This window comes from Herpailurus yagouaroundi, unplaced genomic scaffold, assembly GCF_014898765.1.
Source record: "Herpailurus yagouaroundi ecotype Mexico unplaced genomic scaffold, PumYag 160, whole genome shotgun sequence".
NCBI classification, from domain to species: Eukaryota; Metazoa; Chordata; class Mammalia; order Carnivora; family Felidae; genus Herpailurus; species Herpailurus yagouaroundi.
The window spans coordinates 46426657-46452751 of record NW_024412401.1 but is presented as its reverse complement, the minus strand read 5'-3'; the positions used below and the strand labels follow the sequence as shown (position 1 = coordinate 46452751).

At 43.5% G+C, this 26095-nt stretch overlaps 1 protein-coding gene across 17 annotated transcripts in view; it reads left to right on the top strand.

The window, feature by feature from the left end:
* The window catches only part of DENND1A (DENN domain containing 1A), a 511997-nt gene that overhangs the window by 227434 nt on the left and 258468 nt on the right, over nucleotides 1–26095 (top strand). For 16 of the 17 annotated variants that reach the window (XR_005792696.1, XM_040482265.1, XM_040482264.1 and 13 more), the window contains 2 exons: nucleotides 17030–17099; nucleotides 22448–22528. Coding sequence is in view for 15 of the 17 variants with exons in the window: in XM_040482265.1 (XP_040338199.1) it covers nucleotides 17030–17099; nucleotides 22448–22528 (151 nt within the window). In the remaining 2 variants the exon portion in view is untranslated. Of the gene's footprint in view, nucleotides 1–8584; nucleotides 8591–17026; nucleotides 17100–22447; nucleotides 22529–26095 lie in introns of all 17 variants that reach the window. The other variant, XM_040482269.1, reaches the window with a different exon arrangement.

The window sequence follows — 26095 nt, the reverse complement described above, 5'->3', positions numbered from 1 at the left end:
GAACTGGTCTTTAGCTGAAGCTGCTTTATTTTATACCCATAAAAGTTAAGTTCAAACATTTGTGAAAGGTAAAAATGTTAACATCCATATGTTTGTTTAATGATAGCTCTTATAGTCTTTACTGTTGCTATCGTTTATATCACCATAGCATACTAAATCTTATAGGGTTAAGTCTTATTTAATTAGGAACAATATATGGTATTCCTTCAGTCAGGAAAGCACAAGGAATTATTTGCAGTGTTGTTTTGAAAAGAGTCATTCATTGAAGAATGATTGGAAAAAAAAAATACTGGTGATACAGTTATGATCCCTACTTTTTTTTCTTTTGCTTTCATTCTGTCTTTGAAATGAAATCTTTATCTTGCATCAAGTAGAGAAATATTAATAAAATCCCTATTGACCTAGCCCATTCTTTTGTGACAAATACAATCTTAAAAGTAACTGTGAAGAATATACATAGGCCTGTGGCACCTTAGCATTTTAAAGACATTTAGAATAATCCAGAATACGGCTTAGAACCACTCCGTGGCCTGAGAGAGCAAGTAGATCTCCTCTACCCAATAATCGTAACAGGAGTTACCTATTTTGAGTACCTGATATGGTCTGTGAACTGTAGTGGGCACTTGGTATTATTTATGTTACTTTGTTATTGAGTTGCTTAATTTGTTCTGCCTTGTTGGGTCAATAGGAAGGGCATCCTTTTGTAGAAGAAAGTGGGTTTGGAGAGGTGAAGAACAACTCGGGGGGCCCTTTGGTAGGTGGGGGAACCACACCTGTTGTTCTGGGCTGTCCACATCAACCTCTTCTCCCACCGTGTCACACAGCAATGCTCCCTCTTTAGGCCATCCTTTGCCTAAAAGGAGCTCATTTTTTTTTTAGCTCTTCTCCTAGAGCCAAATCCTAGGATTTAATTGCATTTAGTGATTTCTTTAAGTAATTAAAAGGGCGCTGACAAAAGCCTTTACTTTCAGAAACTTCCTTTTTCCTTGAGGACTTAGGCCAGCTACATGGGTCTTAAGACCTTTGAGTTTATCTGCTTCCAGACTTCCACTCTGTTAAAGTGATACCCTATAAAAAGATAAATCTGATCAAATTCCTCCTCTGCTTAAAACTCTGCTTTCAGGAAAAGAACTAAACTCCCTAGTCTCACACATAAAACTCATAAGCTGGTCTCTCTGGACTTCTCTGGGTCATCTGCTGCCAGGATTTCCCTGCCCCTCCCCCACTTCACAAAACATTACATAGAGAACCCTCTCGCCCCACCGGTAGGTGGGATCCAACTACCTCAAGTCATTTATGGTTCCTTGTCTCTGCCTCTGAAAAATTTTGTTCCCTTCAGACGGAAGCGCTCCTTTGGCTTTCCTCGTTTGGCTGACACCCTGGTCTAGTCAAGATGTTCTCTCCTTCCACGTTCCCATAATGCTTGGTGCCCACCTGTATCACAGCATCCTCATGTTGCATTGTGATGAACTGTTTACATGTCTGTCTTCTCCTCAGAGACCTATGTCCCCTGGGGACAGGCAGCACTGTGTCATGTATTTATCCTGGCTGTTGAGCACAGGGCTGGCATGTATTGATGCTTACTAAATGTTCATATAAATGCCCTGGTGTTAAAGATTTGGCCTCACGATCTAAATCTTCTTTCCTTTCTCAACTTAGGGTAGCCTTGGATAAGTGAGGGGGTCTCACTTTCTGAGGCCCACTAGAGTTTATTGAGACTAACTGTTCCCACATGAAGGAAGGTCACTGAAAACCTTATTAGCCAACCACCCCTTCCCTTGAACCGAGATCTCTGATAAACATGGTGCAGTGGAAAGAGCACAGACTCTGGCATGACCAGTAAAGAGTGCAAACTTCCATTTCATCCAGAGAGCCTGTTGGGGAACTGGGTCATCATAGTTATTAAGCATGCTTAAGGAAATAAGAAGGTAGGCTTTTGATTCCACTCCCTGAACAATTCATTTCCCTACCACCAAGCAAGATGACTTGGAAGTTGGTAGGCAGAGAGGAATTGAACATGTGGCTATTTTTTAATTTAGAAGTTAATAACAGTAGGGGTGCCTGGGTGGCTCAGTTGGTTGGGCATCTGACTCCTGAAAGTTAATAAAAGTAATATGTATTGATTGTAGAAAGTTTGGAGAATATAGGAAAACACAAAAATGAAAAATTATTTGTACATATTACAGAGCCTGCTTTTATATCTAAATCTATTGCAAATATTTTTCTGTTAAAATATTTTCCTGTAGTCTGATTTTAATGAATATATAACTCCATCATTTGGATAGTTCATAATTTATTGTGAACTACTGTACATTTAGCTTGCTTCCAAGTATTTGCACTTATTTAAAAATTTTTTTTAATGTTTATTTTTGAGAGAGCGAGAGAGAGAGAGAGAGCGAGCATGAGCAGGGGAGGGACAGAGAGAGAGGGAGACACAGACTCCAAAGCAGGATCCAGGCTCCGAGCTGTCAGCACAGACCCCGACATGGGGCTTGAACCCATGAACTGTGAGATCATGACCTGAGCTGAAGTCGGATATTTAACCGACTGAGCCACCCAGGGGCCCCAGTACTTGCCCTTACGAACAGTACAGAGTACTAAAAGATGAAACAACCTTTTCCTAATTTTTAATAGTTTTTTTAAGTTTACTTATTTTGAGAGAGAAAGAGCAAGGAAGGGGCAGAGGGAGAGGGAGAGAGAGAGAGAATCCCAATCAAGTTCCACACTGTCAGCGCAGAGCCTGACGTGGGGCTTGATCTCATGAACCATGAGATCATGACCTGAGCCAAAATCAAGAGTTGGAGGCTTAACTGACTGAGCCATCCAAGTGCCCCGACTTTTTTTTTTTCTAATTTTTAAGACACTGCATGTTTAGTACATAAGCCATAGAAATTGGAGAAAAGAATGTAAAAGGAAACAAAAATTGTCTACAAATTCCATAACCTGGAAATAACCACTGTTAATTTATCTTCTAGTCTTCCTATGAATGTATATGATTACCTATGAAACATAGTTGTGGACATTGCTTCTTTTCAATCTATATTATGTCATGGATATCTTCCTGTATCATTAAGGATTTTATTTATTTATTTATTTATTTATTTATTTATTTAATATGAAATTTATTGTCAAGTTGGTTTCCATACAACACCCAGTGCTCATCCCAACAGGTGCCATCCTCAATGCCCATCACCCACTTTCCCCTCCCTTCCACCCCCATCAACCCTCAGTTTATTCTCAGTTTTTAAGATTCTCTTACGATTTGCCTCCTTCCCTCTCTGTAACTTTTTTTTTTTTCTCCTTCCCCACCCCCATGGTCTTCTGTTAAGTTTCTCAGGATCCACATAAGAGTGAAAACATATGGTATCTGTCTTTCTCTGACTGACTTATTTCACTTAGCATAACATTCTCCAGTTCCATCCATGTTGCTACAAAAGGCCATATTTCGTTCTTTCTCATTGCCAAGTAGTATTCCATTATATATATAAACCACAACTTCTTTATCCATTCATCAGTTGATGGACATTTAGGCTCTTTTCATTAAGGACATTTTAAAACCTCATTTTCTGTTTCTTGGATTTAACCTAATTTAACCATTCTCTTAGCACATGTTTAGGTGTGTGCATGAATGTATTGCTATTATACATAATAAAGAACTACCGTTTAAAATATATTCCCCCCAAAATTAAGCCACAACATTTAATGCTGGTGAAAATACAGTAAAAATAATTCATGCGTACATTTTTGGACCTTCATTTTAATGTTCTGCTTTTAGTAGTTACTCATTGAAGGACAACTTTACTGCTCTCTTTCAAACTATGTGAGTTTAAGAATTTATATCCAAGAAACCTCTTTGTGCCAGGTTTGCTGTTTGAGCCTCCTTTCTCTAAAGATTAGTTTTTAGGGACTCTTTTGAGGAACACTCACAACTGGTACTGTCACTGGGGATTTAAGACTTACGCCTTTTTTAACCAAACACTTCACCTCCCTCTAAGCTACCATGTTTTGAGTGAGTTTAACACCACCAGTTTTAGGCCTTTGTAACATTGCCGACTGCTCTTCTAGGTTTATAATAAATCAGTCAGTCATAGGCACCAATATTATTTAAAAAATAAGGAGCGGCTGGGAGGTGTAGGGTTGTTTTTGTATTTATTGTTGTTTTTAAATCAGGGCAACAAAACAGAGAGTGATTGATGGCATGTTGTTTCAACTCAGTCTCCCTGTTAGTGGATCCTCAGCTCCTCCTTGGCTCAGGATGGGGTCTGCCCAGCCTGTTGAAGGGCTCACCTGAGGAAACTGGTTCGTGCTATGGCTGTGTTATGTGGTTATGAGGAAATGCACACCTCACCTCTTCTCAGGGGGGCCCAACCACTACTCATAATTTTCAAGTTGTGTTTTTATTGCCTCTGTCAGATCATTCCTAACGCCATAGTGGTTTCACATACAAATCTAACCCAGGGACCTGCATGCGTGGAGGCTACCCTTTATTCGCCTCTACCCAGTGCTTGGCTTATATTAGGCAGTGACTGGATGAATGAGAGCTAGGTACAGAGCAGATGAGTTTAATGGTTGTTCTGTTGCGACAATTTGAAAACACCTAATCAAATGTCAAGTGCACATGTCATCTATGGCATTTCACTGATGCCATTTCATTGATACCATTCCCTGAGAGATTTTTTTTTCAGTAAAGAACCTGCTGGTGTAGTAAAGCACACACACCTACCTGAATTTAACCCTGATCTGCTTTGTGGCTGCAGGACTCTGAGCGGGTTACTTACCGTGTCTGTGCTTCAGTTTTCTTATTTGTTACTGGGGAGATTTAATGGTACCTGTTTAATAGAATTACTATGAGGAATAAATAGGCAAATGCATCTAAAGCTCTTGACACATGGCAATTTTGGAATATTGGTGGTCTCTACCATTATTACTTTTATGTTTGGTGCACGATAAGGAGCACAGCAGTAAAGGTTCTTGGATCTAGATGGGTCTTGCAGTTGGATAGATGATGCTACCCTGTTCGGGGTGGCTGTCTCTGTGTGATTAATTTTGTATAAAGAAATCTGCTTCCCTCAGCCTGGCCCATGTGCGCTAAATGAGATCGCGGTAGAGGTTTTCTCCAGGGTAAGAGAATTCCATGAGCAAGACAGAGGCCTGTGGCAGAATGAAGCAGGGGAAGGGCTGCCGGGCTTGCACAAATTCCTTTTTCCTTCCCTCAAAACCTTTAGCCTCATTTCCAAGAACATCTTGGGAGAGACCTCTTGGTGAGAGAGTTGCTCTGTCACAAAAGGTAACTTGAGAGCAGTTTCCTGTCTGTCCTTGTTGCTAGCTCTTAGTAAGGTCCTGCTTTGTACCCAAAGGGGGCTTTGAACATCAGTTGTCTCGAACAATCCCTAGTCTTATCACTTATTTTAATGTTCCTTGCACAGGTCACTCTTGGATGTGGTGCTCTGGGCAATCTCACCCCAGAATGCTTCCCTTCCTTTATTTAACCTCTGACCTGTGAAAACAAGAGTTAATCAAGAGTTCTAAGGTAGCTAAGAGGAAGGGGAAGTGTTTGGTTACAAATTAAATATGAACAAGTCATAAGTCATAAATCCCCAGTAGCACTACCAGTTGTGTGTCTCAAGTTGCATATGGTACAGGGTGTTTGGGTTATAAATTCAAGTTCAGGGCTCTCTGATTGCTTGAGGTTAGATGCCCGGTTGGTTTTCTTTGGGCCTAAAATCTCTTTGCCTTTTAAAACATTACTTTTATTGGACCGGCTACCTTCACATCCTACTTTCTCTCCGTGTGCCTGTCTGTCCTTCTTCCTTTCTTTACCTGCCTGCCTGCTTGTCGTGATTGGTGTGCTGTTCTGTGAATTGAGACAGAACTGCCCTGAAAGAAGTGAAGCATATGGAAAAAGTTGCCAAGGAAAGGCATTGAAGCATAGAGCGTAAATGGGTTTAAGAGACAGCCAGACACTTTTATAGAGAGATTTGCGATGGAATGATACAGCATTCGAGCAGAGATCGGGGTGGACCTGAGCTCAAATGAGTGCTACTCGTGGAAAACTGATGCACTGTCTAATCCAGCATTTCCTTAATTGTCACCATAAGCATACATTTAAAGCTTTATACTCTAAATTTAAAAAGGCAACACAGCCTGTTTAAGAATCTGTGACCCGGGCCATGATTTGTCTAGATAAATTCTTAGAAATCCAGATCTAAGGTAGCAGAGGCATTGGGTCTTGGCATGAAGCTCTGGAAACTTAAAAACTGAAAACACCGAAGACATTTTAAATCCAGCCATTTATATTTGTGTTTCTGGATCTAACATGTACACTAATACCTAAAGCAATAAAGAGCTGACACATGACTAGTGTCCCTGGAGCTGGCAGAGTAAGAAAACATGCTGAATGGCTGGGAGGAAGCCAAAGTTGGATTGCTCAGAACACTTCCAGCAGAGGGACTTTTGGAGGCAGGCTTTCATTTATCAGGGCATCACAGTGAGAACCACAGGTAAGAATTCTAAATCCTAATTTCAGGATTGATCATTGCATGGGATCGTGCTGTGCAATTAATAATGTGTTGCATGGAGCAGGTAGGGCAGAAATCCTACGGGACTAGTTTTGTGTCTTGCGTTGTGCTTTTAGTAGCTGTGTTGTCCTAGGTAGGTCACTTTACTTCTCCGTGACTCCATTTTTCTTACCTGTAAAATGGGATGATGATCCATCTTCTAGAGTTGTAAAGAATGATACTTCAGAGCTCCTGAAGCTTGGTAAATGTTTTCCCTCTTTCTCCACTTCTTCGCTCTGAAACGAGAATATCATCAAACGGTGTCTCAGTGGGTTCATTAATTTTGTTGTTTACTCCTGAAAGTAGGACAGGATTTCTTGTGTAGCCATTTCTTCTCCTTGCTGTGGTTTTTTTTTTTTTTCAGTAGAGACAATGTATTTCTCTTTTAGTCTATGAAAGATTCTGTAAGGTGGGCCTTGGTTAGAACCTCCCTAACCCATTATATTATATTATGGTAGTAATTTAAAACCATAGAATAAGATGCTCTGAATGGGGGGAAAAAACTTGTAGGTGTGTGAATACAGGAGTGGGCTGCATCATAAGCTCTCTTAGGAAAATGATGAAAGGCCTGTGCGCTCGCCCTCTCTGGGCTCAATGGAAAATATCTGAGAATTACACTCAATTGTCAGTGCAGGTGTCATTACTCCAAAGATCTTCTGTTACCAACACTTCACCGGTGATAACAGAAAAGTGCCTCTGTGCTTTCCTCCTGAGCAATCTCCCTCAATCACAGCGACGCTGTCATCGAGAAGACGACAGCAGATCTGCTCTCTAAAAGCAACAATTATTGAATACCCATCAGGAGAGAAAAGAGCCTTCTTACCAAAGTCAAATCCAAGTGTGTGTTTGGGTAGATTTATGTAAGCACAGATGTTTTATGGGAACTTTTTGTGTTTTTTCCTAATGCAAATTAATATTTCTACTCATTCAGTACATGCGATATATTTTCCTGCATAGATGTAGTAGGTATCACAATGGGATGCTAATTATGGACATAAATCAGAGATTTTTGAGCTTAACTGGCTACCATAATAAATTAACAGTTCGACGTTAGCAGCTGTGAGCAAAGCAGAATGCTCACATTGAGTGAGACTAGCTTTGATCTCCCAAAGGGGGTTGTTTGTTGCCCTAGTCAAGTTCCTCTGACTTCTGATCTTCCTAGCGCTACGAGTATGGTCTTGGCAGGGAAAAACATTGATTACTGCGTTCCAGGCACAGTGGTAGGCACCCTCACGTATGTCACCCTCACAACAGTTGTGTGAGCGTAGGTAGTGTATCCCCATTTTATACATGGAGGGGGGAAAAATGCCTCAGGCCACAGCTAGGGACAGAAGTGATACTCAGACCCAGGTCAGTCTTCTGACTTTGCACTCTGTGTAAAAGAGATCAGCAAGGTCATTTCTGTGGGAAGCCTTCCCAGAACTTCTCCTCTGTTCCCTTTATGCACCTCTGCCCTCACACAGGCCCTGTGTTGCTGACGTCATCTGCCCATGTGTCTGCTTTTCCCTCCTTAGACTGTGGGCTCCCCAAATGCTGAGACCTTGGTCTCTTTTCCCATGTACCTGATACAATGCCAGGCATTTACTGGATGGGCCTCAGTAAGTGTGGAGAAATGTGTGGTTTGACGGACGATTGACTGTCACATTTGCAGAATGAATGATCTGGAAACGTGTGATGTTTGGACTGTAAACGTCACTTCGGTTTTAAATTCCAGGAAAGCATTTATTGAAGCTTAATGTGGTTAGCTCAGGAGGATGTGGTGTGCTTTTCTCATAAGGATGAATGTGGACTCTTTGGTGCTAAAGCTGTAGTTTGAAAACTGTGGACCAGCACACATGGGTGGTTTTGTTATGCGTACAGATGGGAGTGCTAAGAAGATAGGTCTTCTAGAAGGCAGTGTAGTTGGGATCTAGGGTCTTCTCTACTTCCCAGCTCCTGTTAGGAGGGCAGGCATGAAAAGTCTAGAAGTGGAAGAGAGGAAAACTCATGGTGGAGCTTTTCTCTGCAGGTAAGTGTGGAGACCAGAGTATCTTCTGAAGAGCCGGAGAAATGGGTTAGAGATGGTAAAAGAAGGGAAAGTTTAGAGCAGACTCTCTTGGGGAACTTGGCCTGACAGAGGATTCTTGAGTAATTCTAAAGGCTCACCTGTGCTTGAAAAATTAAGTGACCAAATTAAAACAATCAGCTTGGTTTTGTGACATTTTCCCCACAGTGCTTGAAGTCGGAACAAAAAAAAGTAGGTGCTGGTGTTCACTTGTATTGGATGGGTGGGCTAAGGGCAAGAAATCGTAACTTTGTGGGTCCTTCGTGATCTACTTTGACTTTTACTCCAATTATTTGTCACAGACTCCAGCAGTCCACTGGCAGGGGTCATTTTTGGTTCTGGATCATTTTCCTAACCCAAATGCCCTGCCTTTCAGTAATTGTTGATTGACTGTTAACTCTAGTGCCAGTGGCCTTAGTAGAAACTGCAGTCATGAGTTACAACTGTCAAGGGAACTTCTGACTTACTGAATGTCTAACATGTGCCAGGCACACCTTAGAGATTAAATAGTCAACACACAGCCGTGATGCCTGCTCTCATGGAATTGACACTAACGGAGAAGACAAAGAAAAGAAAGCATACATTATAAACCATGGTGACTCTGCATGTAGGGTGAGCCCAGAGGGCCTAACGTTCTGGGAATAAAATCTCTATTTAAGTGGGGACCAAAATTTTATAGTAAAAATTAGGGGAAACTTCCTTTAAGATTTTATCTAGAAAGAAATGAAACACAAATTCTGAAAATAAATTGAGTTTGGCAAAACCTAGCTTTTATACCAATGATACATTCTTTCTTAGAAAGAGTAATGAGTCCACAATGTTTTTGTTTGTTTGTTTTTTTAGGGGAGAGGTTGTGATTTTTCTGACAAAATGACACTCTATGTTTGACTTTCTCAGCATAGTCATAAAAAGCCATTTTTCCAAAAGTACTTGAAGACTTTATCAATTTCCCCAAGGCCTCTCTTAATCTTTTGATATTGAATTCATCTTCTTTTGATGTGACTGTGGTGCCTCCATCCTTGCTTTTCTTGACTTTTCTCTTTGTCCCTTGTTATCTGGTCTGAAGCTCCCACGTCTTCATTTGTGGGTTACTTTCCTCAAATCCAAGCACGTGGCCAGCATCTTAAACCAGGGCTTCATGAAATCCTGCATCCTTTGCAATGGTTGTGGTTTTATTTACATTTTATCGTAGATGTTTGGCCACCAAGACCCTGACGGAGGAGCAGGGATAGATACAATGTGAAACCAGAAGGGGTGAGTGGGGACTTACTGGTTTCAGTGGCCACATCATTGGTTTTTCCTCTCATAACGGCTCATGCTCTCCTATTCACTCTTGTGACTGCAGGGCATGAGGATTTCCTGTACAGAGTCCTGAAGGCACCTCTGCCCCAGACAGAATCAAAAAGAGCTTCTCAAAGCTGAGATTGGCGAGAACGTTAGGTAGAGATTCCAGGCACCAGACTTGGGTGCGTCTGCATCCCTCAGTTACATTCGTTAGGTGGTGTATATCTTCTTATGGAAGAAGAAACCGAGTCTTCAAGAGATTGCTTTTCTGAGGCGGCACAGCTAGAAAGTTTTAGAACTGAGATTGACCCAGGGTTATTTCTCTCCAGCACATGCCGCTCTGCTCTGCATTTTTTTTTTTTTTTTTCTTACTTGTGGGCCGGGGGTGGTTTTTTGAAAACTTTAGATACTGAATGCCAGATAGCCTTAACCAAAGGATGCTTTGTCATCCGATGAATCTTGGCAGCATCTGACAGGAAACAGGGAAAAGAGGGCTATGTCTCTTCTCTTCAAGTACCCAACGTGGAGTTTTACGAACTCCTTAGGCAGTGGAAATCACGGAGAAAAATTGAAGAGCGTATTCAATTCAATTGTGTCACTCTTTTTAGCATTAAGTTCATTCCAGACGTCAGTTAAAAGCATCTGTAGAGTGCTCAGGGAGGTGCTACTTCATTGTATTTCTAATATAATGGTGTCTCCGTGTTTAAATGTTAAAATTTTATTGTAAAGTACTTTTTATTATTTATATTAGAGCCCAAACATCCTCTTGATTGTCTTAAAAATTAGGTATATAACTAGATTATCAAAGACTTTCGGGTAACAAAGTGGACATGACCTGGGCAGGCTGAGATCCACTGGACCGTGCTGAGGGGGAAACCGTCACTCTCCACCTAGTTCTAAATACTCGTCCTCAGACTGTTACTTCTCTTTAATTGTCGCTTTGGTTTCCCAGTGATAACAGAATGAAGGGATGAAGGGGAGGCCCACCAGTTCGGCATGTGACAGGCCCTCTGGAGTCTGGCTTTTTTGACCCCTACCTTGCCTTGGGTCCTGCAGCCAGCACCCCCTTCTCTCTGGCTCCTCCAGCTGCGCACAGGTCTCCAATCGGGCCCTGAGGGACAAGCCTGCGAGTCATTGCTCTTGAGATTTTTTTCTGTCTCTAATGCTCTTTATCCCCGCCCCTGCCAGCCTTCCTCCCATACATGGAGAACGACTTCTTGAAAACTTAGCTGTTGCTCAACCTTCTCTGTGCCCTGGGGATTGACTTCCCCCATTGCAAGCAGCTGTTCTCTCTACTGCATGCCCCTCCCGATAGCCATGGTTTTAGATTTTTTATTTTCCTTGCTCATATTATTATTCTGTATGCTCTAATTGGTCTACGTATGCTATTTTTAAAAAAAGTTTGTTTATTTTGAGAGAGAGAGAGAGAGAGAGAAAGAGAAAGAAGGAAGGAAAGAAGGAATGGAAGGATGGAAGGATGGATATCCCAGGCAGGCTTCACACTGTCAGTGCAGAGCCTGATGCGGGGCTTGAACTCACCAATCCTGAGATCATGTCCTGAACTGAAACTGGACACTTAACCAGCAGAGCCACCCAGGTGCCCCTACTTACAGTATTTCTGATGATACAAAAAGACCTTTTCGATTCTCTCCTCTCCATTTTATTACAATTTTGAAACAATAACATACAGAAAAGTTGTGAATACAACACAAGTGCTCCATTTGAGAGATGTTGCCAAAATAATACCCAGTAGCCCCCAAATACCTTCGTGTATTTTTTAAAAAGGACACATTCTTTTACATAACTACATTATAATAATCACAATCAGAAAATTAGTATTGGTTTTGATACAGTGCTGCCATGTAATACTTGGACCACCTGTATACGTGGAGACGCAAGCTGTAGTCACAATCACGTGTTGCATTTAGTTTCGTGCCTCTCTCGTTGTCTTACTCTGGAAGAGCTCCTCGACATTTCCTACACTTCTGTGAACTTGACATTTGGCTGTTAGCTTGTAGAAGGTCCCTCAATTTGGATTTCTCTGATTTTTCTTCCTTCCGTGCCTAGAACACGATGGAAGTATTCTGTCCTGTTTCATTGCATTCTGCCAGTTGATACACCAGTTCAGTTCGTCCCGTTACTTGATTGAGGTCATGTCTCCCAGGCTTTTTCCTTCTTTTTCCCTTTGTAGTTCAAAAGTGTATTGTGAATATCCTCATCTTCTCTCATCCTCATCAGACTTTCAATTCATTTATTCCTATTAGCCCAGACTCACGATTTCCTAATTTATTTATTGTTCTATTATCTCTTTCTATCATAATTTGTTTTGGTGCTCAGATTGTCACAGATTTTGTCAGCCAGAACCCCCCTCCCCCAACTGGCTTTTGTGTCCTGTCGGCATGCCCTGATCATGTGTTGAGCACTGCCTTTTTTCTAGTACAACAAGATATTTCCCAGCCCCAGCCTTGGAGTCAGACATTTCTTCAAGGAGCTCTGGTTCCTTTTTGTGGCAGATGGTCCTTAGAAACCAAGACCTGGACACGAAGCATGCTCATCGTAATTGGGGTGTCTCTGCTTCCAAGCCCCCTCAGTGGCTAGAGCTAGAGAATATATGTACATATAGGGTGTATATGCACATTATGTACACACATACATTTGTCTTTCTGCCCATTTTATCTGTCTTCATGATTTCACACAGTTTCATCGAATTCCAACGTGACACCATAGGTTCATTCTTGTTTTTTCCTGGTCCATATTTGTAACTCTCTTCTCTGATAGTAGTAATGGTTTCCATTATGCATTTACATACTTGATCGGACTCGCTCCGCTGCAGGTCCTTTCCTCCGTGGCCGCCCTCCTCACCCGACTTGGACTCTGACATCTTAGGCAGGGCTATTCTGTTTGGACTCTGACCTCTGAGGCTCTGCCGCCTCCTCCTACCGTAGACATTCTTCTCGACTGCTTGGACTCTGCCTCACCACCCTTCATGGAAGCCCTCCTACCCAGTCAGGCTCTGACACCCCACACTGAACTGCCTTCCAGATGCTTTTTTCGCTCCTCTTAGGTTCCAATACCAGTCTAGCCAACCTCTTTCTCTTGACCTAGATGCTTTCCTACCAGTACCAGGCCTTTGCCCCTACTTAAATCTTTACCCCCTCTTGAGTGCTGACATTCCAAGCCAGGCCACCTTCTGTGTGGATGCTCTTCTTATCTTGCTGGAGCCCTGGCTTTCCCTTGCCAGGGAACCCTCCTCACCCCACTCAGACCCCAGCACTCTGTGCCGGGTTGCCCCTGAAGGAGGCTCTCCTCCTCCCCCTCCTCCTCACGCTGGAACTCTGACCTCCTGCTCACAGCTTTTGCTCTCTCAGGTGGCCACCTTCCTCAGCTTGGTCAGTGGCTGCCTCTGTTGCTCCCTATCATGCACACCCCTGCCTTGTTTGGGCTCGTCTGATGTCTCTGATATTAGCAAGAGATGTGGGGAGAGCTCTTTCAAATTTGTGATGGCTTTCTATCTAAATGCTTAACGACACTGGCGTGGAATCCCATCATACGTACACTTACACAAGGTCACTTAGATACGTGTACACACACAAAACAGTGGGAACGATTATCCTGACAGTCCATTCAGTGGAGCGAGATTAGAAAAGTAAGTCATCTGTCCTCAGTTGGACTTGGTTCCTGAGTTCAGCCGGAGGGTATGCAGCTCTCCAAGCTGAAAGATTGGAACAGAGTTTTCATTCACCGTGTCCCCCAAACTCAGGCCGGCTACTTGGTGTCTACAAAACCATGTCTGCTCTATGTTGGGGGTAATTTAAGGACCTTTTACAGGTGATTTTTACTGTGGGCCATTTGACTCTAAGCACGGTCTCTGGAACCTACCCCTGCACATCCTACCAGGGCCTGTGATGGCCCCATGTCAGTGAGGCCGTGTATGTAGGAATACTCGGCTACTACCTGAGTTCTCAAGTTTAAGGCTCTGTATTGCTTCACACAAAACAAGAGCCTGTTGTCCATTTGACTGTTAGGCCAGGGAGTGATGGCAGAGCCCCAGGGACAAGGTTACCTGAACCACAGTTTGGTGAGAGAAGCATGGATCATGGCCAGTGCCTTGGAAACGAGCTTGTCCTGTTTTGGCTTTGTCCCATCGAGGCTCTGCTGGTTGGTTATGATAGCTTTATAAATTGATCCAAAGTGGGAGCTGAATAAAGCCCTGGGAAAAGAATTCCAGCTCCCCCTACCCAAACTATTTTGTTGTGTACATCTCTCTTCCCTGCTAGGACCATGGCCTTCCTGAATGCAGGGACCCTTTGTCCTCTGGCGATTGTGCCCTGGCCTTGGACTGTGCCCACCGCACAGTGATGCTCTGCATCGCAGACTTGAGCAGTTGCATAAAGGTAGCGAGCAGAGCAGGCCCAGGGATGTTTGGAACTGCTTTAGATGTCTAGGGACGAACAGTGTAATGGAGTGTTTGTTTCCTGTCTCTGGACCGGGAAGTAGTGTTTACTCCATGATGACAGACACGCACAGAATGGAGTGGAGGGTCTCCATATCCTCACCTGCAACCTCGCAGACCATGCAAAGCCGTTGTGCCAGCACTAATGAAGCGATACAGGAAACGCCACTGGATAAAGTTCAGCTGTGAACCCTGGCCTCCCAACAGGGGAAAAGAGGGATCCTTTGAAGAAGAAGACAGCTGGGTTTTGGTTTCAAGACCTTAACACTGCCATCACTGGATATTCATCTGTCAGTGAACAGGGGACAACATGTGGGGAACAGTTGTGTCCGGTCAGGCCAGAGGGAGAAAGAAATGGCTGATCTCCAGGGTAACTGCAAAACCTCCCAGGACTGAGGGTTCTGCTTAGTGTAGCCAAGAAGAATTGATTCAGTGAGGTGGAGGCCCAGCGTGAGAAGCTGGGTGCTGCCTGGCCACGTCCCCTAGCAGCGGAGCACGTAGAGGCTTGAGGGTCAGGGCCCATGCTAGTTGATCAGCTGAACCTAGCGGCAAAAGCCTCTTGCACGAATACTGCGGTCCTGACTTCCCAGAGAATCCGGCCTGCCCCATCACTTCATCAAGCATTCCTAAAATGACTTCAGCTTTTCTCTCATTTACTTGAGGCCGTGGTTTCCTTGCGAGAAAATATTTTCTCTTCTTCCTTTCCTACCCACCCCCCCTCCTCCCCTCCTTCCTTCCTGACTTGGAGTTGCTGGATTTAACTAGTGGCATTTTTTCTTTCAAGGGATAAAAAAAAAAAAAAATTGTAAGCCTTGGTTGAATTTGTTTACTAAGAGTCCTCTAATCTGGGCAAGAGTTTTCGTCTGAGGGGATTTATTGTTCCCACTATAATGGCTTTTAACTCAGCCGAGGTTTATTTAACAGAATAGGAAGGGAGAAACTTATCTCCTCCCTAATCCCTCTTGAATGTTTACATTGCTCTGCCAAAGTAAATGCTGGGTAAAGTGGCAGCAGTCATTTGCTGTGTAATAGTCAATATGCAGCTGCCAGGGCTGATTGAAACATATTAACAGAAGTGATAATACTGTCATAGAAGTGAAAAGTTAAGTTGCTTATCAGTATATTTTGATAAGCTACTTAAATTTTACAGTAGCATGTGCTGGCTTCAGACAGACGTTAATGATGGAGAACTGTGCGCTTTATCTGTCCCCTGGATTGCCTCTCACTTCATCTATTACCCTCGGCCGTACAGCTGGTAATCTGTACGGGGTGCTGAGTTCCCTCCGCCGGCAGGATCAGCGCTCTCTGCGCGTCCAGCTCTATCAGGAACAGACCCTGTGAGCTCAGCAGGGCGGACGTGAGCAGGACAGCAAGAGCTTGCCTGGTACGCCACTCTCCTCGTTTGACTCTCTGTCGCTTTGGAAAAGTCTCTTATGGAAAACAAAGCCATTTCAATGAAGTGACAATACTTCTTGGGAGGCGGGGGGGGGGGGGGCCAGATCGTTCAACAACAATTCTGTAACATTAACGTGCTTTTTGCTCGTAGTCTTTGTATAGTTCTGTTTGTTCAGTCAACACCAAGCGCTGGGCCCCATGCTTGGCCCTGGAAAGACAAAGTGAAGAAAGATGTGATCCTTCCTGTCTGTTTGTGCACAGTGTGTTAGCAAAACAGACAGGCCATTGAGTGCCACATGGCGTGTGGAATGTTATAACGGGAATAGGCATGTGACCGGGGCAGCACAGAGAAGAGGGAATTAGGGCATCAGGGGTGGGAACGGGACGTGCAAGGGGGAACATCAGGAGGGTGAGTGGAAACCCGCTAGAGTAGACCATGAAGGTCAGAGGGAGGGAAGGGCCAAGTGTCTGCAAGGTCGGGCAGGTTTCAGGATGCCTGGCCATTCTCAGAGGGAGGCTGCAGTGAGAGAAGAGTGCATGTGGGGAGGTGGAGAGGGCAGCCAGAGAGCAGTCGAGGACCTGACAGTGAAGAGCCTCCAACATCAACCTAAAAAGTCCGGTAGTGATGGGGCACCACTGCAGGAGCTGGGTCAGCGTGCCGCTTAGATGTGCATTTTGGAAGGAGCATTCTTGAAGCCCCACAGAGGGTAGAGTCAGGTCAGGACCAGACTGTCCTCAGAGTGAAGGAGCAGCATGGTGAGGACCCAGCGGAGGCCAGTGGGGACAGAATTAGAACTGGTCCTGCAGTAAGTATGGAGGGCGTGCGGTACAGGTGGGACGTCTGATTTAATGTTATGACTGGTTTCGGGCTCGTGGGGCCTTTGGGACACCAAAGTGCTGTGTGTTTGCTTGTGTGTCCGTGTGTGTCCAGTCACGGGCACTTGATTAGAGGCTTTCCTGGAAAGGGCGAGTGTGGTGGGAGAGGCCTGGGGGCCTATTCAGAGATGGTTCCTGATAGCAGAGTCTGCTTTGAATTTCTTCTCTGTGAACCTGTTCTAGCTCTGAGGCATGGGAATAATTTATAATGGACATTCAATCCTCTACCTTACATAGACAATTTTTTTAAATCCCAGAAATAATTAGCATTCTACTAGTCTGTGTTTCCAGGAGCCTATGATGGGAAGCCTCTTTCAGGATGTAGAAGAAAATCTGAAACCTACCAGTCTTGCATTAGCTCCTGGTTAAAGTTTTTGACCTGCATACTAATAGTACGTGTTTCTGCCCTTCTTTCCACAGCTATCTCCCTTGGTTCGAAGTATTTTATAAGCTGCTTAACATCTTGGCGGATTACACGACAAAAGGCCAGGTATTTACCTTATATTTTATTCTTTTTAGCAAGTAACTTTAACATTTTGATTATTAAAGTAATACATGCCTTATGTGTCACCAAAATGTTTACCAAAAAGTAATGCATGCCCATTATAGAACGTTTGGGAAATTCGGGAACTAGGAAGGAAGAGAAAATCACTCCTAATATGTCCCCCTAACCGCCCTCCCTAAAATAAGAATCACTAGTATTTGGAGATGTTTCTTTCTTTGCTTTTTGAGTTAAAAAATAAATAGACCTTTAGCATTCACAGTTAATATTCACAATATCTGATATTCCCAAGCAGCCCTGAAAGTTCATGACATGTATTAAATTATAATTTTGCTGAATTTGAATTGCTCATGTCATGCTTGCAGGGCTCGGATCTGTGAATAAAACACTTAACTGGCAAGTGACCTAGCCACCTGTCCCAAGTTCCCATTTCCATAAGGCTTTGTTGTGCTCTTTCAGTAACTTCTCTAAGGGTCTTGGAATTACTTAAAAAGTTATCTGTACCTTATTGTACTTCTGGAAGAAATGATAGGCTGAAGGTCTTCTGTGGATGTGAAGGGTCGACGGGAGCTGTGTTTAGACTTTCATAGCTCACAGTTTTCAGGTGCAATAGCGACAGAAGCATTTCCCCATGCTAGGAAAAACATTGTGAATATTTTTCATGGCTGCATGGCATTTTATTATGGACCTTGGAAGCATTTCCCTACTGTTGGGAGTTTTTATTACTTGGGATTTACCCCCCCCCCCCCCCCCCCCGCTTGTAAGCCATTAGCCATTAGCATCTTTGAATGTAAGGCATTTCCTTCATTTTGGATTATTTACTTAAGAGGAGAATCTCAGATGGCCCTTTTTTTTTTTTAAATTTTTTTTTCAACGTTTTTATTTATTTTTGGGATAGAGAGAGAGCATGAACGGGGGAGGGGCAGAGAGAGAGGGAGACACAGAATCGGAAACAGGCTCCAGGCTCCGAGCCATCAGCCCAGAGCCTGACGCGGGGCTCGAACTCACGGACCGTGAGATCGTGACCTGGCTGAAGTCGGACGCTTAACCGACTGCGCCACCCAGGCGCCCCCAGATGGGCCCTTTTAAGGGCAGTGCACATAAACATTTAAAAACTATTTGCCAAACTGTTTTCCAAAAGAATTGTGCCAGTTTCTTAAAAGATACCCTTTGCTGCCAACATACAGGAATGCCTGGTCACCAAGCTCTCACCAGTATCGTTGGTTGAATTCACTGTTTATCTGATAAGTGAATAGTCCCACTGTTTTCATTGCATTTCTTTGATTATTAGTGAGTTGGATGTTTGTCCATATATCTAACCTCTTATATATTCCTTTTTGTAAGTGGCATTAGATTTTTTAATTGGTGATACGTTATTATTCAATGCTACAGAAATTTTTTCCCCTCATACTTTCTACAGAACATTAGTTCTGAGAAATGCTCCATGCAAAAAGGTGCTGTAGTTCAGTAATACTGCGGTTGGGGAGAGGGAACGTTGTGTTTCATTTTTGTCTCCTTAAGATTCATGTCCTGGTGGTTCTAAGAAGGTCCTGCAGTGGAGAAATGTATGTTACTCAGTGCTTCCCATCCTGTTTGGCCCCAAACCTTTTTTATTCCATGACAAATAATAATATTCTGAGATACTAGTGTTGCCTGGAACATACTTTAGGAAATGCTGTTTTGGAGAAAAAGTGGAAATCGTGTGTGTAATCAAATCTTTCCTTCAAGTTAGATTTACTCGCCAGCAATATATTCCAGAGGCCACAGTAAACAGAAGGAATGACCAATAGAAATGACTCTGAAAGGGTGCTTAGGTATCAGGGAGTTTTGTCACACAGGAAGTGATTTATTCTTTAATGAATTAATTCAGAAGCCATCTTGGGTCTCTTCATCGATTTCTGTTCACAATTCACTTCACTCAAACATTCAGGTTTTCACTCAAATTTGAAAGATGTCTTTAGTAAATAGAATGGCAGCACATGTAAGCTCTTAACAGTCTTAGAATTGGAGACTGGCTCATGTAATTTTTTTTCTTCCATATTCATGCTCCAGTCAGTTAAAACATAATGGACTTTTAAAAACATGTCTTGTGATACAGGAAAGATTGGGTGTGCACAACCCATGCATAGGAGAAGATAGGATTATTGCCCTGTAAAATTGGTGTACCAGTCCTCTGGGCCATTGCCCCAGGAAGGACCCTGCCTCTTGGGGTGAAGAGTTGAGATCAGTGATATGTTTTAGTGGAGTCTCTTTCCACTGTGCCTAATACTCTTTCTGTTAAATTCTTTCTGGTTAAAGGAATTATGACGCAGATGAAAGGGAATCTGTGTACAACTGGCTTACTTGTCGGCAAGCCATGGGTTATCAGATTAGAACGGGGAGGAAGAGCTTTTATTAAAAGAACAGAATCCCCTCCCCAAATCCAAAAGTCACTAGGAAGTTAGGCTTCAGCTGGGGGGCTTAGGTGTGGCTGGTGACCATGATGGCTCAGAGTGGAGTGTTGGAACCTAAGCTACATGATGAGGGTGTCTGTCTGGGTCGCTGACCCTTTTTGGTTATTTTTGGTTATCAGACTGTGGATGGGGCATGGAGGGCATCCCTGTGGAAGAGTTGGCAGGGGTTGAAGAGGGCATCTGAGCCAGAGAGCAGCCTGGTTGAGAGTGTTGGAGCCTGAGGGATGAAACGGTTCATTACATGGGATAGTGGTGGCAGTGGCTTGGCAGCAGATATCCGAATGCTGGGAGGATCTAGAGGGATCCACAAAGGAAAGGAGACGGCAGTGGCCCAGCAGTGGAGGGTTGGAACCCAGGGTGCGGAGGGCTTTTTTGTTGGGAAAGAGTGAACAGTGGTGGCCTAGCACTGGATAGCCATATTCAAGCAGGGCAAGAAGGGCCCCTGGGTGGATAGGGTCAGCCGTAAAAGATAGGTTACATACAAATTAGTAAGTATATTAAGAAAATAGAATCGGTTGTTCACTTCTGTGGAATTTAGTTACAAATATGAAAAGGAAGGAAACTAGAAGGATTCCTATGTTGGATTGGAATTAGACCCATTAGTATGAACCCTATGGCTTTTGATATATGTGGTAGATATAGAAATCAATAAAGATGTGTATATTGTGGATCTCTCTGTGTGTGGTATATTCTCTGGCTCTAACCACTAAGAGAGTCTGGGATCAGCAATACCCAGTAGCAGTGAGCACATCTAGTGTGTAAATTGTGGTTTCTAAATAACATTTTCCACTAAAAGGAGCCAGAACTCTGAAGAAATGTCTAATTCCAGGGCTGGAGCAGGGAAAGTATAAAATGAGCCTGGAATATCTTTTTGTGCCAAAAAGTGCTCAAAGGAAATGCTCAAAACATGATGGGGACATGTCAGAAAGACCAAAAAAATGAGCTTGAAAGACATAATAGGTTCCCACTGGTCCAATCTGGGACAATTTCAAGCATCAAAACAAATAGCAATAGCAAAGGATTGCAGTCATTGAGTAAAATAGGAAACTCTGTGTCCTTACGTGTGTGTGTGTACAGACAAATTAAAAGTTTGATGAGGAATGGGATATTTACCTAAAGTATCACTCCACAAAATGCTTGCTAAACACAGAGGGAAAATGAGTACCTTCATAATAGAGACTTCAGATGAATTAATGAAATGATCAAAGTGGAACATCATCAATCATGGAACAAATTGAAGTCTGAATCAATAGAAAACATCAAACAATTGAGAGTTATTCCACAGAATGACTGGACTCACTGTCAAGTGCCTATGAATCTAAGAAAGACTCAAACTGTTCCAGACTGATGAAGACCAGAGAATCCTAACAACTAAAGGCAACATGTGATTCGGAATTGGATTATTTTGCTAACCAAGGACATTATGGGCACATTTATAAAACTTGATGAGATCTGAGGATTAGATGGGAATGTTATATCAATATTAATTTCCTGATTTTGATGATTAATTGTGGTTATACAGGAGAATGTCCTTTGTATATATGGATGATGGGGCATAATGTCAGCAACTCACTTGTACATAGTTCAGGAAATAAAAAATTGCTGTCTTACAATTACTCTGTAAATTCGAGATTTTTTGCAGACCAGAAGTAAACGTGTGCATGTGCACACATTCATTTATCTGTGAGAGACTGGAACGATTTATCAGAGTTCGGAATGAAACAGGTTTTTTTTTTTTTATTTTTTAAAAACATTTATTCATTTTTGAGAGACAGAGTGTGAGTCGGGGAGGGGCAGAGAGAGAGGGAGACACAGAATCCGAAGCAGGCTCCAGGTGAGCTGTCAGCACAGAGCCTGACATGGGGCTTGAACTCACCGGACCGCGAGATCATGACCTGAGCCGAAGTCAGACGCTTAACCAACTGAGCCACCCAGGTGCCCCTGAAACAGGTTTTTGATCTGGACTCATCCTCTTTTCCCTCTCCTTTAAGTTTATTCCAAAGACTGCCATAGAGCAGCGGAGAGGCCTCTGGGCTTGAACACAGAAAACTTGCATGCGGCTCCTGGCTGTGCAACTTACTAACTGGCTGACTTGAGCCAAGTTGTTGCACCCTCCGGAGGCTCGGTTTTCAATCTGTGAAGTGGGGTAGTTGTGAGGATCAAACAGGTAACAAATGGATAGAACTGCAAGCTTAATACTATTCTGTCAGCACAGAGAATTCCACAGAGTGGGAGAAATGGCTTTTGCATAATTCTATAAGCAGTGTTCTTTTGAGCATTTTAAAAGTGAATCTGTTCTCAATCGAATAATTTGTACTGCTTTGTATTTCATTCTGTGGCTCAATTTCACTAATTAAAATGCACAGCCACCATACTATATTGCATGCTGTTGTATGTAGTTCATTTTAACTTTCCATAATTGGATGCTGCTGTGTACATCCAGCGAGCACTCAATAAAATTAATTGAGGGTAATGATGATGAAGACAAGATCTATAGTGTCGATGTTGTTTCTCCCAACCACCCCCGCCCTGTAAGCTGGGATTGTTTGCATTTAAAAGTTGTTGCTATGGAGTTGAGAGGGTAGGTTTGCTGAGAGCTTATGGTATATGATCCATAAAAGGCGGTCATGGTAGGTGTCTTACTCAGTAGAAAATGTCAAACTTGGTGTAGGAGGATCTGTTTGGCTCTTATATTGAGCCATAAAGCAGTGTCTTTTGTCCAACCTACTTGAATATCAAGCCTGTTTCTATGCTGCGGCCACTACCTCCCCAGCCCCCTCTGTCAGGAGGGCCTCCAGCTCACTGTGTGCTCAGACCTCCCTGCTGGCCTCTGACTGAGGGCTCAGCCTTGCTTTTGTTACTTAGGCCTTTTATTTCTTTCAGGAAAATCAGTGGAATGAGCTTCTTGAAACTCTGCACAAACTTCCCATTCCTGACCCAGGAGTGTCTGTTCATCTCAGTGTGGTAAGTGGGGGCAGAAAATTAACGATCGCCGAGAAACCATTTCATCATTAACAGTAAGATGGAGTTAGCCGAACAGGATCGTCTTTTGTTGTCTGCACCTTCCCCAGCCCTGCCTCTGAAGCCTCTGGACTCAAGACAGGCCAGAGAGTTAAAGTTCTTCCCTTTCTTTGGGATTCCATGAGGAATGGGTCCCAAGTGTCCCCAGGCTCCCCTCTTCCTGGTTGGCATCCCATCACTAGCATCTCCTGGATGGCAGGTGCCGGGCTTGGGGTGTGATGGCTGGCCCCTTCCCGCCTCCTCAGCCCCCTGCCTCATGCTTTCCTTCCCTTCTTGTCATTGCTGTGCATGCCCCTTTGCTGAAGCCCATGCTGTCGCCCCTGAGCCCTCAACACTTCCTCTCTCCTCCTAACTAAGGTAACCCACATTTATCCTTCAGAACTCACCTTGGATTTTATTTATAGAGAAATCCTCCCCTTGCCTCCCTTCTCTCCACAAGGCTTAGACGAGGTTTTCTTCTTTGCCCCGAGCATCTTGTACGCTTTGCAGTGTTTAGTCACACCACATCTGTTCTCTGGTCTCGGGCACTAGCCCCTCAAGGACAGGAATGGAGAGAGCCTAGCATGGTTCCTGGCCCACAGGAATGATTGTTTCTTTGAACTCTTTTAAGTACACGCTACGTGATGTGTGGTGCGCTCAGCTGAAAACCCTCCACACTGGGAAGTTTCAGTCTAGCTGTAGTTTTGCCGGTGACCTCGGTGATCTTAAAACCTTTAGCCTGTGGGTCCCAAGCTCCTCATTGATCGGATAAGATGTCAGAAGAGGTGTAGGGGATCTTTTTCATATTTCAGTTACTGGATTTCTCTGATTCTTCAGGTCAAACCTTTGCCACCACCTTCATCAGAATTCTCAGATGGACACCCATTGGCCAGCTATTGACTGATTACCCAGGGGCTATTTTCCCTATGTTGTGGGATCTGAATGTTTAAAAAATTGTGTTGGATGTGTGATGTGACATCTGTCACCCCGCTGATCACAGGATCCAGCTGATTTTGCCCATCCCCTTCCTCCCTCACCTCTCCATGTATGTCCCTCCCAAAGCTGTGCCTTCGGTCGAAGAGCACGACCTTCCCCTGATAGAGGAGGATCGTTCTTTAGTCCAGGGCATAGGAGTAGCTGTGCTCTCCTGCTAGAATCTCCAAACAAGCTCTCAAGGTCCATTTGTAGGAGAACATAGGGTAGTCAAGCTTCCAAGGCTCTAGGTACATCCAAATGAGGTGTTGCATGTGGCAGTCTGCCTTTCTTTAGACAGATAGATAGATAGACAGACAGACCAACAGACAGACTGACTGACCGACCGGTCTGGTAGATAAGAAGATTTATTTTTGAAATAATAGAAAGTTTTGTTGTTCAGCTTCACTAGGACCAGGTGCAGCATTGGTATTCAGTGGTTAGTGTATTTGCCCTCATAAAGAAAACATATCTCACAGGGTTTTTTTAATGATCAAATTGAAAGCAGTATTACTACCAATAACTAATAATAGATCTTCTATTTTGTTAAGTTCTTAATTTCTGCCAAGTATGCATCTCTAATGCTCAAAACAACTCTACAGAACAGATAGTAGCATTCTCGTCTCATAGATGAGGCTTAGAGAGAAAAAGGTACTTGCTCACCCAAGGCTGTGTGGTTAATAAGTGAGAAGAGTGGGGTTTTCAAACCCAGGGCTAACTTCCAAGCCCATGTTCTTTCCACTAGGCCATGAGTGTTGAAAGAAAGGGAGCAAAGAAGAAACTGGTCTGATAGACGTTTTTGTTCATTCTAATAGAAGAGAGGAAGGAAAGGAACCTTGTTAGAGAAATTCTTGAAGGGAAGACTGCACGGAAAAGATGATGAAGAAATGAGCTTTAAACCTGTTCGGGTCATTGCCAGATAGCTAAGCAACCTTGCCTTTGTCCCTGTCCCTTTTCCTCAAGCAGCTTGATCTCTCCGCTTCAGTCTGTAATGACATCCGACAGGTAGCTGTGGAGTAGCCTGGCTGGGTCACCAGCTGCTGGGGAGGAAGGGCCACTCCTTCCCCTGAGTGGCTGCCAGACCTCAAGGACAAGCCATCCCAGGGGCAGGAGAAACTGTTGGGGGGAGGAGGTGCAGCTGTTTCGTGCCAGTGGTTCCTAGGAATGTTTCTGACCTCCTCTGGTTGCTGCATTTCATGGGTGATGGAGCAAGACAGAATCTCAAAGGACAGCCTGGGGACTACTTGGTTTTGGAATTGCGTTGCCTCACTGTTTACAATCCATTGCATCTGTAAAGGCAGATATTTGTTTCTTTCCTATTCGGGAGGAATTCTCTCCATGTTGCATTTCGGATTTTGAAGGGCTAGTCACATTCAGCTTATAAAACCTGAAATGTGGGAAAATGACAATCCTAGACTTTGTGTCTTTGGCCAGAAGAGACTACTTCTGTGTGTCTGGTAGAGACAATTGAGAAAAATACAAATGCAAATTAGCAGTCGAGAAGTAATAATTTTCTATTAAAATATAATGTATGGAATGCTAGGCACTTCACGTGTATAACGTTTATTCTTCAGAACAGTTTTGAAGGAGACCTCAGGTTTCCCATTTACAGGTTCAAAAACTGAAGTTCTGAGCTATCAAGCGAAGTTGACTAAGTTCACATAACTATTTTTTTTTTTTAATAAATTTTTTTTTTCAACGTTTATTTATTTTTGGGACAGAGAGAGACAGAGCATGAACGGGGGAGGGGCAGAGAGAGAGGGAGACACAGAATCGGAAACAGGCTCCAGGCTCTGAGCCATCAGCCCAGAGCCCGACGCGGGGCTCGAGCTCACGGACCGCGAGATCGTGACCTGGCTGAAGTTGGACGGTTAACCGACTGCGCCACCCAGGCGCCCCAGTTCACGTAACTATTAAATGGTGACTCTGTGGTCCTTGTTCCTTCTCCCTTGCTGTGCCGGCCACTATTTTGTCACTCCATCACCGTGTGGACATCCATTACTGAACATTTCCCGGGACTCCCCCTAGCCGTTTGTGATAGAAGTTGGTATCTCATAACATCAAATTTAACCTTGTATTTTACAACTCATTGTTAAATTGAATCGGATGTTAACTAGCGTTTTTTTAAATGTTTATTTATTTATTTTTGAGAGAGAGAGATTGTGAGCAGGGGAGGGGCAGAGAGAGAGGGAGAGAGAGAATCCTAAGAGCCTGACAGTTCGAGGGGCTCGAACTCACAAATGTGGGATCATGACCTGAGCCAAGATCAAGAGTTGGACAGTTAACTGACTGAGCCACCCAGGTGCCCCAATTGTTAACTAGTTTTCATGCTGCATAGTCTCTATTATAAGACTTCATAGGTGGTATTTTGGCACAGACATGCAGCTTTTGGAATGATGCTTTGCAGAGAGGGTTTTTTTTTTTAAGTGGTCTTTTCATAATTTTTGTTTCTGCCTTTTAGTTTACTTTAATTCAAGAGGCTTTAGCTATAATTTGTTCATAAAAAGTGTAGGTATAGCAATCTGTTTCAGTGGGAAGAGAATAGCTCTCGTTCTCTGG